This window comes from Lathyrus oleraceus, chromosome 2, assembly GCF_024323335.1.
Source record: "Lathyrus oleraceus cultivar Zhongwan6 chromosome 2, CAAS_Psat_ZW6_1.0, whole genome shotgun sequence".
Classification (NCBI taxonomy): Eukaryota; Viridiplantae; Streptophyta; class Magnoliopsida; order Fabales; family Fabaceae; genus Lathyrus; species Lathyrus oleraceus.
The window spans coordinates 63,997,845-64,013,530 of record NC_066580.1 but is presented as its reverse complement, the minus strand read 5'-3'; the positions used below and the strand labels follow the sequence as shown (position 1 = coordinate 64,013,530).

General features: G+C 35.8%; 2 protein-coding genes across 3 annotated transcripts in view; one reads left to right on the top strand and one right to left on the bottom strand.

Moving 5' to 3' along the window:
• Window positions 1-1,023: 1,023 nt before the first annotated feature.
• Window positions 1,024-4,188, top strand: LOC127118106 (cation/H(+) antiporter 15). Its single transcript, XM_051048250.1, has 3 exons — window positions 1,024-1,395; window positions 1,567-2,571; window positions 2,660-4,188. Exons 1-3 carry the CDS (start codon window positions 1,186-1,188, stop codon window positions 3,890-3,892), a joined length of 2,448 nt encoding a protein of 815 aa, XP_050904207.1. The 5' UTR covers window positions 1,024-1,185; the 3' UTR covers window positions 3,893-4,188.
• Window positions 4,189-4,362: 174 nt separating this feature from the next.
• LOC127118107 (uncharacterized) overlaps window positions 4,363-15,686 on the bottom strand; it is a 29,228-nt gene continuing 17,904 nt past the window's right edge. The window contains exons 1-9 of one of the 2 annotated variants that reach the window (XM_051048251.1): window positions 8,369-8,594; window positions 7,449-7,649; window positions 6,838-6,914; window positions 6,437-6,490; window positions 5,750-6,001; window positions 5,572-5,634; window positions 5,203-5,271; window positions 5,076-5,121; window positions 4,363-4,610 (exon numbers count right to left, since the gene is read on the bottom strand). In XM_051048251.1, the coding sequence (XP_050904208.1) occupies window positions 4,549-4,610; window positions 5,076-5,121; window positions 5,203-5,271; window positions 5,572-5,634; window positions 5,750-6,001; window positions 6,437-6,490; window positions 6,838-6,914; window positions 7,449-7,649; window positions 8,369-8,402 (858 nt within the window). In that variant the 5' untranslated portion in view covers window positions 8,403-8,594 and the 3' untranslated portion in view covers window positions 4,363-4,548. Of the gene's footprint in view, window positions 4,611-5,075; window positions 5,122-5,202; window positions 5,272-5,571; window positions 5,635-5,749; window positions 6,002-6,436; window positions 6,491-6,837; window positions 6,915-7,448; window positions 7,650-8,368; window positions 8,595-15,686 lie in introns of those variants that run through there. The other variant, XM_051048252.1, reaches the window with a different exon arrangement.

Genomic DNA, 15,686 nt, shown 5'->3' with positions numbered 1-15,686 from the left:
GTTAACATTCTAATCGCAAATCTATTTAAATGGTTTATGTTGAGTACAACGAATGTGGGGGATATTAATACCTTCCCCTCGCATAATCGACTCCTAAATCGAAATTTGTTTGTGACGATCATTTTCATTGTCTTTTAAGGGTTTTATCGATATTTTTTCCTTCTTTGAAATAAATAAAGTTTGATGACGACTCTGTTTAATCATTCCGCGAGCGCGCGGACACTCATAGGTCATAATTTTTTAGATATGACACATACATGCAAATTTTATCAGACGTTACCTTTGATATGTCATTTGATCTTATTTTTAAATGCGTAAGCTAATAATTTTGATGAATGAATATGAACAAATTCATTGTACAATGCGATGTGAAAATTAAATTTATGCATAATTTAGAATCAGATTTTTTATTTTATTTTTAAAATAATCACTTTTTTCATTAAAAAAATCTCAAATAACCACATCTTCAAAATATATATCAAACTAACCACTTTTGAAAAAAAAATTGACCCCTAGAGAATGCGCGACTGCATGTGGCACATGCATTCAAACTTGTCTTAACTTCCATTGCTTGTGGTGCATACTCATGTGTAATGTCAATGATAATGGCACATGCATACAAATTTTAGGAGCATGTGCCATTGTCTATGACTCCTATATTATATACAACATAACATAGGAGTCACGGACAAAGACGCAAGCTCCTAAAGCTTGTCATTAACATTACACATGAACATACGCTACAAGCATGACACCTAAGACAAAAATTTGAATGCATGCATCAGAGACCGTGGTGGATTCTTTAAAAGACAATTTTTAAAAAAAAATTATTAATTTGATATATTTTTAAAATGTGATTATTTAAAAAAAAAATCTTGATAATATGAATGACTTGTACGGATATGAAAATATATCTTTTTCTAAAAACATCAAGAAAGTTGAATATTGGTATAGTCTCAGTACCAAAATATAAATATAGACTCCTACTTGAATGTAAACCATTAAAAAATACGAATATCAAAACATAAGGTCACCCTCTCATTTTTCTTCTATCAATTTCATTACCTTTAAACCTTTCTTTCTCTCAACCTTTTTCAATCTTTTACATCTAGGAAAAGAAAGAGAAAAACCCACATGAAAGTAATAATTTAATTCCTTCCATTGTTCCTATATACATTCATATATATGAATTTTGAATCAGCAACAGGAACCTATAAATTTCTTTGTCAAAATCCTCGCAATCATGCAAGTTATGATATCTGGCACTCTGCCAACCCTCTTCATAACCCACGCTCTCTTTTCTTACTTCAATATTCTTTGCTTTCCATTGTTTCTCAATTTATCTTTCTTTGTATCCAACCTCTTGCTCAATCTTCCATTGTTGCTCAGATTCTTGTAAGCTTTCTCTACTCTAAACATGTTTTATATTCATCAATATCATATTAATATTGGAGGAAATATGCATTTTATTCTTTGAAATTATGTATCTAGCATCGACACCTCTAATATGTATCTGAATTCATGTCTGTATTGGTGCTTCATGGTTCAATCATTATATTTGAACAGGGTGGAGTATTACTTGGGCCATCATTTCTTGGTCACAAAAAGATAATGATATCAAATGCATTGTTTCCTCCAAAAGGTTCTATGGTAATTGAAACAACAGCAGCATTTGGAATCATGTTCTTCTTCTTCATAATAGGTGTAAGGATGGATCCTGCTACGTTATGGAAGACTGAAAAAAAGGCCAAGATGATAAGTTTTTTTGTATTCACGTTCACATTACTAATTCCAACAAGTTTATCCATTTTGATGATTTCTTATATTCCCATGGACAAAACCCTTTCCAGATGTCTTCCATTTATAGCTTTTTCGCAATCCTTTACTGCTTTTATAAGTATATCAATCGTCCTTACAGAGCTAAAGATTCTAAACACGGACATCGGCCGATTAGCCATGTCGGTCGCAATGTTTTCTGACATTGTTGGATTTTCAATGGCAGTACTTGTCTTTTCTATACTTCAATACAAACATGTCAGTTTTTCTAAATTCCTAGGTATCTTTTCATCTTTAGCCGGACTCGTTCTTTCGATTATCTTCGTAATGAGACCGATACTTATGGCGATCTCTAAGAAACGAAGAGGCGAAAAACATGTTAGTGAATGGTCCTTTGTTTGTATCATGGTCTTTGTTCTTATAACTGGACTTCTTAGTGAAACTATTGGACAACATTATGTTATGGGACCATTGCTTTTAGGATTGGTTTTACCAGAAGGGCCACCTATAGGAACAAGTTTGATTGAGAAAATAGAGGCATTTACTTATGCATTCTTTTATCCGATTTACCTTACGATTTCCGGAATGAAAACTAATCTCTTCAAAATTGATTACAAGTCTATGTGGATTGTGTGTTTCCTTGTGGTTGTTTCTGTTATGGTGAAAATTGGATCTGTTATGGTTTCCGGATATTACACGAATGTACCTTTGAAAGAATGTTTCGTGATCGGACTGATTATGAATTCACGGGGCGTAGCAGAACTTCTTATGTATAATCTATGGAGGGGAGCCAAGGTACAGAATTGTTCTTATATTTCAATTCAACACTCATTTGTTTTTCCTTTGAGATATGTGAATTTGTTCTTTTTTGTGTGTATGACAGTTACTAACAGAACAAGAGTTCTCTTTGGTAGTGTTTTCTATCATCGTGATAAATGCGATCGTAACGCCGCTTATAAAAATCTTGTATGATCCTTCAAAACAATATCATTCTATAATAAGAAGCTCGATTCAACATGCAAGTGGAGAATTGGATATTCTCCGGATCATGGTTTGCGTTTACAGGAACGAAAACATCCCGACAATGATGAACCTATTGGAAGTATCTCATGCAAGTGAAGATAGCAATGTTAGAGTGATAGCACTTGTTCTGGTAGAGCTTTTAGGAAGATCAAGACCGCTTCTCGTCGCGCATCAACCGCACCATATCCTACGGTGCACCTCGTCGAAATCAACACAAGTCAATCATGCATTTCACCAATATATAGACCAGAACAAAGGGTATGCGACAGTTGAACTGTTTACTTCAGTCTCAAATTTTGAAACCATGAACGATGATATTTGTCGTATAGCAATCGACAGAATAGCCAACATTTTGATTCTTCCTTTTCATAAGCAATGGGAGATTGATGGAAGTGTTGAAGTAACAAACAAATCAATTCAATACATGAACATTAAGGTTCTCAACACGGCGCCATGTTCTGTCGGAATCCTAGTTGATAGAGGTGCAAACAATACCAAACAACTGTTTTCAAGCCCTACAACACCATTAGCATACCACGTCGGCGTGTTCTTCCTTGGAGGTTCAGATGATATAGAAGCACTAGTCTATAGTTCAAGAATGTGCAGGCATGAAAATGTGAAAGTTACGGTGATTCGGTTTCTACAACACGGATTGGAAAATTCTCCGGAAAAGAGGCGCGAGGGCGATGTGATAGGCGAATATCGAAACTTACATAAGGGAACCCGTAGGTTTAAGACTGTTGATGAAGTTATAAAAGACGGAACAGAAATGTCAAAAAGAATACGAAAACGGATAGATTCTTTTGATTTGGTTATGGTAGGAAAGGAACATGCAGAATCTGCTTTGCTTCAAGGGTATGAGGAATGGAGTGAGTGTCCTGAATTAGGAGTCATTGGAGACATGCTTGCTTCTCAAGATTTCGAAACAAAGACTTCTGTTTTGGTTGTGCAACAACAGAGAATTATTCAAAGAAAGTTTTCTAAGGTCAAAGTTTTTCCAATGACAAATGAAAAAGAAAACGATTACCTTTTACATTCTCATGCACTTAATATGCAAATAAGAATAGATGACAAAAAAATAGAACATAAATAAATGCTCATTATGCTCTCTTTTAATTTATTTTGTTGGTTGATTCTTTCATGCCTGTTAAGTATTTCTTACATGCACGTAATGGCTAGCTAAGAACATGTTTGGTTTGCACAAACAAAAATAGGAGCATTTTTGGTTTTTGATGCATGGTCTAAAATGCAATTTTTATATATGAATCAATTTCTCATCCAATTAATGATAAGTGATGTTGGATCACAGATTATTACATTATTTCTTAAAGATATAGAATCTAATCTACCATGGTTAATCACTTATTACATTATCTAGTCATTAGTGTAGAATGCAGCATGAAAATTGACATGTCAATGAGAGAAACTACCCTTATTTAGTTTTTCAACCTTCTCTAAGTATCTTAAAACTAGAGAAACTAAATGATTCTTGGGTTGCACAAAGTTGAAGAGATGCTGGTTCAAAGAATGAGTGAGGAGCTGAGTCCAAAACAAGACTGAATGTTGATGCATAATAATCTTGTAGACCTTGTTCATTCATTAACATTAAATACGTTTCATCATTTTCTTTTCTTAGCCATAAAGCAAAATATCTATGGTATTTTCAAAATCAATCATTACTGGATTGTTACAGCAGAATACAAAGCATATATGGTGTCTAACGAATCATCAACAATATGAAAGGCTGGCTCAGTTGATATTGTTGAATGCTGGTGAGACAGCAATAAGAGGGTCTCCATAAGCAACAGCCTCTGAAAACAGTAAGCAGAAAAAACACCAAGAAATTCTTCAAAACTATGTATGTCGTCAGATTTAAGAAGAAATGAATGTTCAATCAATGGATGTTGAATTGAACCCCTCATCAAGAACTTCCAAGTTAATTTTCCAGCCAAGTGAGCTAAGCTCACAAAAATGGTAACACTATTAAAATCCTTTCTATTATACATATACTTGAAACCTAGGGGGTGTTCGCGGTGCGGTTTTGACGCTAAAAATATCTCAGCCGCAAGAGAAAAAAACATGCGGTTCGGTTTGGTTTGGTTTTCTTTTAGAAACAAAATCAAACCAAACCAAACCAATGCGGCTAGGCTAGCATTTCAACAGACCATCTTTCTCTAGTCTTGGTCAATCATTTTATACATATACTGCTCTTATTTGAGAAGAGTCATGCTACTTGAATCCTAAATGCATTTTAATAGAAGTCATAGACATTATACCTTCATCCTGAAAGAGTATCTTCAATACTTCTCCAGCCACATTTGACTGCAAGATTTGAAAGGAAAAAAACAAGTCAGGAGTAGTACATAGGAAGGATGAATAGCTACAGAAATCGACAAAGATCACCTTCACAGGAAGTGAAGTGCCACACTGATCCAAATAGCCTATAACTTGACCATCTTTGATTATATCACCCTGTGGATTTCAAAATTGAAAGCAGGAAATTGAATTTACGCAAAAATATGAAAAACCTGGCATATATTTTAAGGTTACAACATCAAATTACCTTGGTAAAAATATACATTTTAAGGTTACAACATAAAATTAGCTTGGTAAAAATATACAGGTCAACCTATATCAGAGTTCCCATGATAAAATATTAATTTACATTTTCATAGATAATTTTACAAAAAAAAAAGACTATTTCTTAAAACAATTTGGGATTCTGCCCCAGTTATGGGTTATGGACAATAGACACAGGAACATGTCAAATACCTCTTTACATATAGGAGGTTGCCTATTCCCTTTCACAGTTTTACCTCTTCGAAATAAACCAACCTAAAAACAAAGAAGGAGAGAAGAAAAATAGTGATTGCAGACTCTACTTAGCTCATGTCCAAGATGGTAACTAGGTGAAATCAAAACTCAACGTAAATATTTATATATGGCATACCATAGGAGATTCTACCAAGAGATAATTTTTGGTCTTAGATGCCTCCAATGCAGCCAACTTTGGTGACTTATCATGGAACTCATTTACAAATGGATTGGTTTTTCCTGGAGATGGTTTAGGTGGTGGGGTTGAAGTTGTTGATTCAACTATGAGTTTAGTTGGAACAGGCGATGGTGTAGCTTGTGAAATGTCGGAAATTGGAGCATCTGCTACTCCCATGCTTCGTTTCATATGCATCTCAAACTCTCCAACCTATTTTCATAACAAAAACCAATTAAAATTATTCTCAAGATCCCATATTCAAAAAGCAAAAGACATGTTTCTTTGAATAAACCGATAAAGATGCAAAGTTAGGTCTAAATTGTTGCATACAATGCTATATCAAATGAAGGCCAGCAACATCTGGGATACATACACGTGAGCCAAAAACATCTTAAACATTCAATTAGATTTGCACATTTTCATATCAAATGAAGGGTAATCCAATATCAGAGGTTGAAAGATTGAAGAAGACAAAAAATAATATAGGACAAACACTTAAACACACAAAAAGAAAATGTGGAAACTGTACCATATCTATAGTCTCGGGGTTATAAGCATTCAATGAATTTCCATTTTATCCTTTAATTATACTTGAAGTGTGATTTTAATTTTATGAAAGCAGAAAACAAGAAACTAGAAAGTCACCTTTAATTTCACTTCAGCAATTTGAGTCTCATCGCATATATCTAATAGTAAAGCCTGTCATAAGCAAATCAGACCATGTCAGACAAAACGGAGTTTGTAGGATGATAATACAAAGTACTATAATCATCAAACAGATCCATTTTAATATGTAGGCAATGCAACTTTGTCCTATAGATTGGTAAAAATAGTGTCAATATGATTGCCCAACTATGTTCATCATACTAAAAGTTTGCTTAGGATTATAAGATATTCAAACTCACAAGGCAATGATTCAAGTAGAAAAATATGTTGACTAGTGGCACACTATTGCTAATTGCCGTAGAAGTGTATAATTTTTCAATAATAAGCTACATGATGTTCCTGGTAAATACTGCTAAATATAAGAAAGGATAGCTATAGACCTCAAATCCATTAGGAAATGTAGCTGTTTGCAAAGGATTTTTCTCCAATGATTCTTTTGTAATGTTGTCCAAAGAAGCTGCAACATTATAACATAATTACCAGGTCTTAAGATATAGCAGCCAAATTGAATTAACATGTTACCTCCAAAATACATATCTCAATCAGCAAAAATAATGCTCATCAGAAAGTAAATAGAATTGTTGCCGAATTTTAAGCATTCAAGTAAATATATAATTCGTTTGAAAGAAGCAAAGAAACAAGAAGAAATTAGAAATGACATATAGCTCTTACATTAAAAGTCGACTTATTCACATACAAATTTTGGAAAATAACAGAAGTTAAGACTTTCAAATTCGATCAAGATATTATAGTAAGAGAAAATATAAATCTTGAATATGTATAGAAATATAAACTGCTGGCAAATACTTTTATAGTGATAACCGCAATGCAAAATGTTATAACCATTAAAAGAAAAGCTAGAAATCAAATACTAACAACATATTAATGAATAAAGAATAAGGCTTCTTAGTTGCCATACTCAACACAAAGCCTAATAGAATAAATTATAGAAGATAAGTACACAACTAATTTCAGAATCAAAATAACCCACCCTCGGACTTGGTAGTGTCAACAGCTTCTGTTGGTTTTGAGCAAGACACTAGTGTTTTCTTCCATTTGTTGTGAGAATCATTGTGCTTAACACTAACTGCCAAGCTCTGGATGAAAGTCCTACTTTGAAAGTTCCATCCAACATTTTTTATGGGAATTACAACTGGTTTCTGAAATGAGGATTGCATATGGGACATAAAGCCTGTGGCATTTAAAGTCAAAAAAGTAACATTAAGCTTCTGATTGCAATGGTTTTCAATAAGATCACTAAGAATATGGTACTAACAGTAATAAATACATGAATATCTTATTTGAATAAATTTTAAAGGTATCCACAGTTAAATGATACACAATTAGGGGCTCTAACTAACTATCTTTCAAGCTCTTTATCACAGCGTTCTAAAAAACAGTCTGCAATCGTGAAAACAGCTGCGACAAAATATGTCGATACGGATGACGACCGTTTTTATGTTAAAGAACTAATTATGGATAATTCACACCGAGACGACCGCAATAAGTGTTGCAACACTTATACCGACCGAAAATATAAAAGCCTTTACTCTAACGCGTTACCGGAATGCGACTGCAACAGTTTTTTTAAAACCATATAATCATTACAATTTTAAAAACATAATGGATAAAATCTTTATCTAGATAAAAATTTAAAGCGCATTCATATATCACGAGACTCCGCACAAATGTAAAGCGCAGAAAAAGAGTACAAATGGAATCAATCAATGAATGTCAGTGATTCAGAGACATTCAAAGCATGAAGCGGAGAAAACGGAGTTGCGATTCAAATTGCAAAAAGTATAAACAAATCAAAGATGAAAAACAAACAGCGAGATCAGAAAACACAGAAGCAAAGGTCAGATTGCAATGAAGATACGAAAATAGAAAGAAAGAAAGAGAGGGATATACAGTGAGAAGATCGAATGGCGGCGGAGGAATCCATGGAAGAAACGAGAGTTTGCAGAGAATGGGTAAAGTGTGAAGAGTTTATTATGTTATAGAGAAGAGATGTAATGCAAATGGCGAAGTAGTTGACGAAATAAGTGTTGTTGTTGTTACTTCGTAATGTTCACCTCCTCTCTTCACTTTCTCCGTCCCATTTTCGTGATGCATCTATTAAACTTGTCTTTAGGATTAATCAAAAACTAAATGATTCGTATCACTAAAAATAATAATTTAAATGACAATATAAAACTAATTTTATATAAAATAATTTAGTTTTTATCCAATGATATAAAATAATTTTATAGTGTCAACTAATTACCATCGTGTATTCTACTTTATTATATTCGATAACTTTTAAGTGAATGGTATGACATAACTGAATAATAAATTTTTATTGAATGAGAATATAAAACTATTTTACACTATAGATGTGTCGCTATGCGAAAAATACACCGTCGTTATCGGATTTTATTTATTCCAAGAGGAAAAAGAAAATATTGATAAAATCACCTAAAGATGAAGGAAATGGTCTCACAATCAAATTTGGGTTCGAAAATCGGTTATACAAGTGAAAAGTATTAGCACCTCTCACATATGTCGTACTCGACGGAAACCATCTAGGTTGTTTAAGCACGAATGAGTGTCGTTATCTAAGGGTTACTTGGTATCAAGGGAAAATGAGAGGTTTTTTATTAGTGTGCTCATCAAAGATTGGGGTTCTCGTACCTACGTATCCTCATTGTGAAATGAGGAATCAGAGCTCCTTAGTTCGGAGTAAAAAATGATTCTTTGTTAGTTGATTTTACCTTGGAAAAAAAATAGTTTGGGAAAGATTCCCTAAGGTGCAAAAAAGAGTTTGATGAGTTGATGTTGTTTTTAGGATTAAAAAAAACGTTATTTTTTATTCGAATCGCACTAAAGACTATGAGTGGAGGTGAATATCTCAAACAACCAATCCAAACGTCTTGTGTTCAAAATAATTAGAATGAGAGTAAGAAAGTTCAATTCTCACTCATTCTCCACTACTTAAGGCTCGTGGCGCGCAATTCTAATCGTATTTTAAAGTATTTTTTAGTTTGATTGAGAAAATGTTGTTTGACGTTGGATCAAGGGTTTGAGAGTTTATTAAGAAATGGTGAGAACGATCCTAGTTCCTAGGGGTGAGCTAACAAGCAAAACCAAGTCGAAGGAGAGCAAGAAATAAAAAGTACATCAAATGAGGGAAGGGGTATATAAGAAAATTATAAGGAAAATTAATGCGAGAAATAAAGAGTCTCGTTGTAATGTGGTCCAAGAGAAAGTCACGTGTGTGCAAAGTGTCTTAAGTTAAGTCATGGATAATGGAATCAAGATTACATGCTTCCCTTTGCCTTAGGGTAGTGCCATGAATGTCATTCTTGCAATTAAAGATTACAAGTCCATGATGAAACTCCAAGTCAAGCATATGTCAATCACAAGATCCATGGTCCATCTCAAGTCCTCTATGTCTCACTATTAAAACTCAAGTGTCATATCTTTTTGGTCTTTTCCATTTTTATCATATATTTGTTCTTTTCTTTAATAATATAAAACAATAAAACAAAGGAAAAATAAAATGACATGAAGTAAAGAATGCATGAGATAAATAGATGATAATGAACATAAAAGTAAATTGCAAGAACATAAATAGCAAGAAATAAATGATAAGGAAATAAAATGAGCCAGTGGTTAGTAATTAGGGTTAATAATCAATTAATCGAGTCAGGATAATATAGCGCTTTGTTAAGCAATCGTAGCACGGTCTTGTCGCAACGCGAAAAACAACCGCCGGAAAAAAAACACAGAGCCGTCGCCGACGCTATTCATCCTATGACGGAAAGGGAGCGCAGGACTAACCTAAGAAAGGGAAAGGAACGGTCTTACGACCAGAGATTACAAGGCACGGGAGTCGGTTACGCAAGGGGAAGGTATTAGCACTCCTCACGTCCTCCGTACTCGACGGGATCCACGCTCAAAAGAATAGGAAAAGGTTGCTAATAAACTGCTCAAAGAAATTGCACACACTGGAATAATAACACAGGTGAAAGAAGATGGAGGAAGTGGACTCGGCAGGATGTCGCATCCTGGGCCTACGTAGTTTGTCAGAAACAAACATCAGAGTCAACGTAGTTCGGGGAAAGGAGACATGCTCGCTAGGATGTCGCATCCTGTGCCTACGTATCTCATCTGGAATGAGAATCAGAGCTGTCGTAGTTCGGCTAACGCACGCCGAAACAAAACACCAAGAAGAGACGCTGAGACGTCAAAAGAAACACCCAAAAGGAAACAGAATGTCAATACATGGGCTTACATCCGACTCCAAACACACAAACAAAAGGAAATAGAATGCCAATAGATGGGCTTACATCCGACTCCGAACAATAACCAACGCTAACCAGCGAACACCAAAGGAAAAGGTTCTCCGACTGACAAACTAATAGGGAGTCTGGAACTCTAACCTAATAGTTGTCACACGAACACAAAGAGACGCTGAGACGTCAAAAGAAACAAAGAGGTTGAACACACTCAAAAAACAAAAGGTTGCCCGGAGAGATCTCGCTCGATCTCCTGCCTACGTATCTCATCTGGTATGAGAATCAGGGCTATCGTAGTTCCCCTTAACAGGGGAGAAACTCTCTCCTAACCAGAGACCAGGGAAATAACAAACTAAAAGAGAGACTGACTCGAGCCTAATAGTTGTCATGTAAACAAATCCCTAGGTTGAGGTCTCTAATCATGCATCTAACTCACACAGGAAGCAAGTCAGTCTAAACAGCAAATAAACATCCCAACAATCATCACACTCTATATACAAACAAGAGGTTCAGACAAATGGTTGGGCTTTAGTCAAGAGGGGTCATATCAACCTCGACAAACAAGCCAAAACTGTAGGGGTGTGCTGAAGCTCTTAACCACTAACATTGAGAGTTAGGGTGAAGTTGATGAAAGGTAATGAGGATTAGACCTCATGCTCTTAACCCTGGCCTGGGTGAGCTCAAATCAAAGAAAGCGTGGGGGTCCAGAAAGAGGGACCCTGTTCCACTTGACTAACCCTATACACAGATCTTGGGTTCATTGTTCAAGAGCATCAGCACGTAGTGCGAGCATAATGAACGACTCACTGACTAACAGGGGATTGATTGCTAATCCCTTCTATATGTAAATTGCCTCTTCACTTAGGAGGACTTATCAAGTAACATGCTTCATTTAGAGGTCTTTGGCACAAATGTAAACATACACAATCAGAGCCTCATAAGGAGGACTTCAGCCAAAATGCCTGCCAAAAAAGTGACAGGGCTTCCAGACTACATGTAGTGAGAAGGCTAAACTACCTCAGTGGTGTATCAACCACACTCCAAAGCTTAAGCAAAAGCAAAGCTATCGACTAATGTACTTGTACAAAAAGCCAAACAGTTAATATTGTATTCAGAAAACCAACAAACAACAGTGGAACTTTCCAATATCTACACAATGCAAGTCACAAGTGCAAGCACTCAAGTGAATTCATCACATCAATGGACCTACAACACAACAATAGTTAGTAATCAAAGCAACTTGCATCTCAAATAGTGAAACCAAACCAACCATTAGTGCCAAATGCACAAACCTGAAACACAAAGCACAATTAGTATGCATACAAATCACTAGTTCAAAGATTAGGTTCAAAAGCAAGTCACATGACCAAAACAGAACATGGTCTTTCACATGAAGCACATTCAAACAAACAAGAAAGTGTCCTCAAAAGGACCAAGACCAATTCATAAGGCAAAGGCATCAAATGATTCATGTAAATCAAAGACAAGCAATGTGATCAAAGTTGGACATCAAAAATAGAAAATCCAAATTAAAACAGAAATGTATCCAATGATCATGAAATTTTTTATCCAAGCACTTCATGTTATAAGCAAACATCATGCAAAAAATTAAATTCAGAAGAGCTCAGATGGTACATGAATGAAAACGCACAAATGCAACATAAAAATTGTGACACAAATTGTCACACTACATGTTCATGTGTCCAAAACAGTGATATCAAATGATAAAAATGCCAAACCAAAGCCAGAAAATCAAATCACATGTTAAGATCAAGCATGCCAAATTTCAAGTCAATTGGATTAAACATGAGCATTTCACAAACAAATGAATGTAGCATGTCAATTTGGCACATGATGCAATCAACAATCACACATTAAAAATCCAGCATCACACAAAAATCATGAAACAAATGCTAAAAAAAACTAGACATTGAAACAAACTCATGAAAAAAATTTGGAATCAAATTGGATTAATCTACTATTTTTAGTGATTTTTTGAAATGAAGAAAATAAAATGAAATATGCATGGCAATGGAGGGAAAGTGATATTTCAAATATATTCAGCAAAGTGCATGAAGCCAGGTTCGAACTCATGCCAGGCAGATTAACAAAAGAGTTCAAAATAAATTCAGAAACACACACACGCCAGGATTCGAACCCAGGCGCTGAAGATCCAAATGAGAATGCAATTGAAATAAAGAAAAAATGTCTGGCGAAGGATCGAACTCGCGTGCATCAGGTCAAATGATAATGCAAATATTAAATCCACAGAAAACACACGCCAAGTATCGAACTCGCGTGCGGACGGTCCAGAGCGCTTGCCAAAACGCTGCGTTTCAGCCAGGCGAAACCCTAGCAAATGGAACAGTTGTAGACGACGGAGGACGGCGGTTTCAACCGTCTTCTCCGACCGTGTACACGGCGGAGCAACAAGAAATTTTTCCAGAATTTTGCAAACTATACACCGTTAGAACCGTCATGCAACGTAGATCACAGATATCATACTCATTAAGCCTAAAACCTCATGAATTAAACGGATCGAAGGAAAACATTTTCAACAACCAAACTTTAAATCAACATATCTTGATCAATATCCATCCATTTCAAAATCTAATTGTATCAGCATCATCAGCACAACAGGATCTACCTAATCATGGCAAGAAATTGGAGAAACGTGATGATCGAAATTCAACTTACTTGAAGTGCAGTGATCAAAAACCGTGTGTTCAAGCCTCCAAAACTTCCATATCCACTTCTTTTATCCTCTAATGAAGCTTTGTGCAAGAAAGGATGGTTGAAAGCACTCAAATCCAGCTCAATTTGAAGCTTCCATGTTCATGTTCATGCACTTGTATAGCTTGAATCTGCACTGTATTCTTCAAACCAAAGGTGGATTTCAACTCAATGATACATAATGAGCAAGATTATGCAAAGAAAATGCAGGTTTATGTGATTTCAAAGAGAGAGAATTTTTGGAGGGAATGGAAAATTTGAGATCTGAAATTTGTTGTTATGAGCAAAAACAGTTATGATTAGGCTTTTATATGGCTTGGTAATGATGCTGTTAATCACAATTTGCAAAGGCTGAACATGATTAGGGAAATATGAGGTGTAATGCAAAATTGCCAAATACACCTAGCATGGCCAAAGTGCACGTGAACAGTGCCATGCTGAGGCACAAATTCACTTAAAATCATCCCATAATTAACATGGAAGTGTTAATTGGCTTGCATGATCATCAAAATTTGAATTATCCAATTTCCCTACAAAATGCACAAGTATGAACACATGATCATATGAACTTTTTCCATGCAAGGCAATTATTGATATAGAATCTCTTGGTCACAAGGAGCATTTTGCAAAAAGAGTGGACCAATTTGGAGTTTTGAATCAAAAGTTATGCCACTTTGAAATTCCATATACACTTTGTGATCATTTGGCCATAACTTCTCAACCAATCATCATATAGACATGATCTAGGACGTTTTCAAAAGAGGAGAGAAAGATCTTTAACTTTCATGTTCACCAAAAATCCATTTGAAGCTTATTTGATGTTAATAAGTCAAGTTGAATGTGGACCAAAAACTTGCCATTTTTGGAAACTTGAAATTACAGGTCACTTTCCATATTTGGAAACTTTTGCCATGACTTCAAAATCCTCAAGATAGATGTTTAGAATGACAAATGGACCTATTTTTAACATGATGGAGGTGTTGAAAATCATATCCCCAACTCATAGCCCTCAGTTGACTGCACAGTTGACTTTTTGGTCCACAGATGACCTTGACATGCTCTGATCAGCTTGAACCTCCACCACTTGGGGAAATGGCTCAGAAATGAAACCCTAGTTCATATAAGCTCCTCATAACAAGCACTACGCCAAAAACTGGAATAGACAGCGCCCCTTAGAGGGCGCTTTATTACAAAAGCGCACTCTAAAGTAAAGAGAAAAAATAAGGAGCATACTATTGGAATAGACAGCGCACTTTAGAGGGCGCTTTTGTAACAAAGCGTACTCTAAAGTGAAGCGAAAAAATAATGAGGAAATGGAGGGACACCAATAGAGGACGCTTTATTGAAAGCGCCCTCTAAGGGTAACCTTAGAGGGCGCTTCTAAAAAAGCGCTCTCTATGTCCATGTACATTTCCAGTTTATAAGGCGCTTTTGGAAAGCCTTAGAGAGCGCTTTTAGAAGCGCCCTCTTAGGCCCCCTTTAGAGGGCGCTTTTGTAACTAAGCGCCCTCTAAAGTGAAGCCAAAAAAAAAATGGAGGGACAACAATAGAGGGCGCTTTTGTGAAAGCGCCCTCTAAGGTTACCCTTAGAGGGCGCTTTTGAAAAAGCGCTCTCTAAGTCCATGTACATTTCCAGTTTAGAAGGCGCTTTTGGAAAGCCTTAGAGAGCGCTTTCAGAAGCGCCCTCTTAGGCCCCCTTTAGAGGGCGCTTTTTAAAAAAAAGCGCCCTCTAAGGTCCCCTTTAGTAAACATTAAAATTATAACATATACTGCATGTCTCTTTATTTTCCCTCTCTATAAGCTATTTCGTTTACGTAACTGGGTTTTCTCTCAACTGCGATTACTCTCTACTGCGATTACTCCCGTCCTCCGTTCGTTCTCCCTCCCTCACCGTCATCGTCGCCGTTCGTTCTCCCTCCCTCACCGTTCACGTTCACTGCGTTAACCTCTTCCACCGTCACTGTTCACTTTCTTCTCCATCGTTACCGTCACCTTTAAGGTATTTCTCTTCTCCATCGTTACCGTTCACTTTCTTCATGTGTTTGATTAGGGCATTTTCTAAACTTAGTTTTTCATTTTGTACATTATGTTGATTAATGTTGTTTAGGGCAAACTGAGTTTTTTATTTCTGATTGAAAACTGATATATTTGAAGTGTGTTTGAGCTTGTGCTTGGAAGTTTGATGATTATGGATGCAAGTTTGTTCATGTTCCAAAC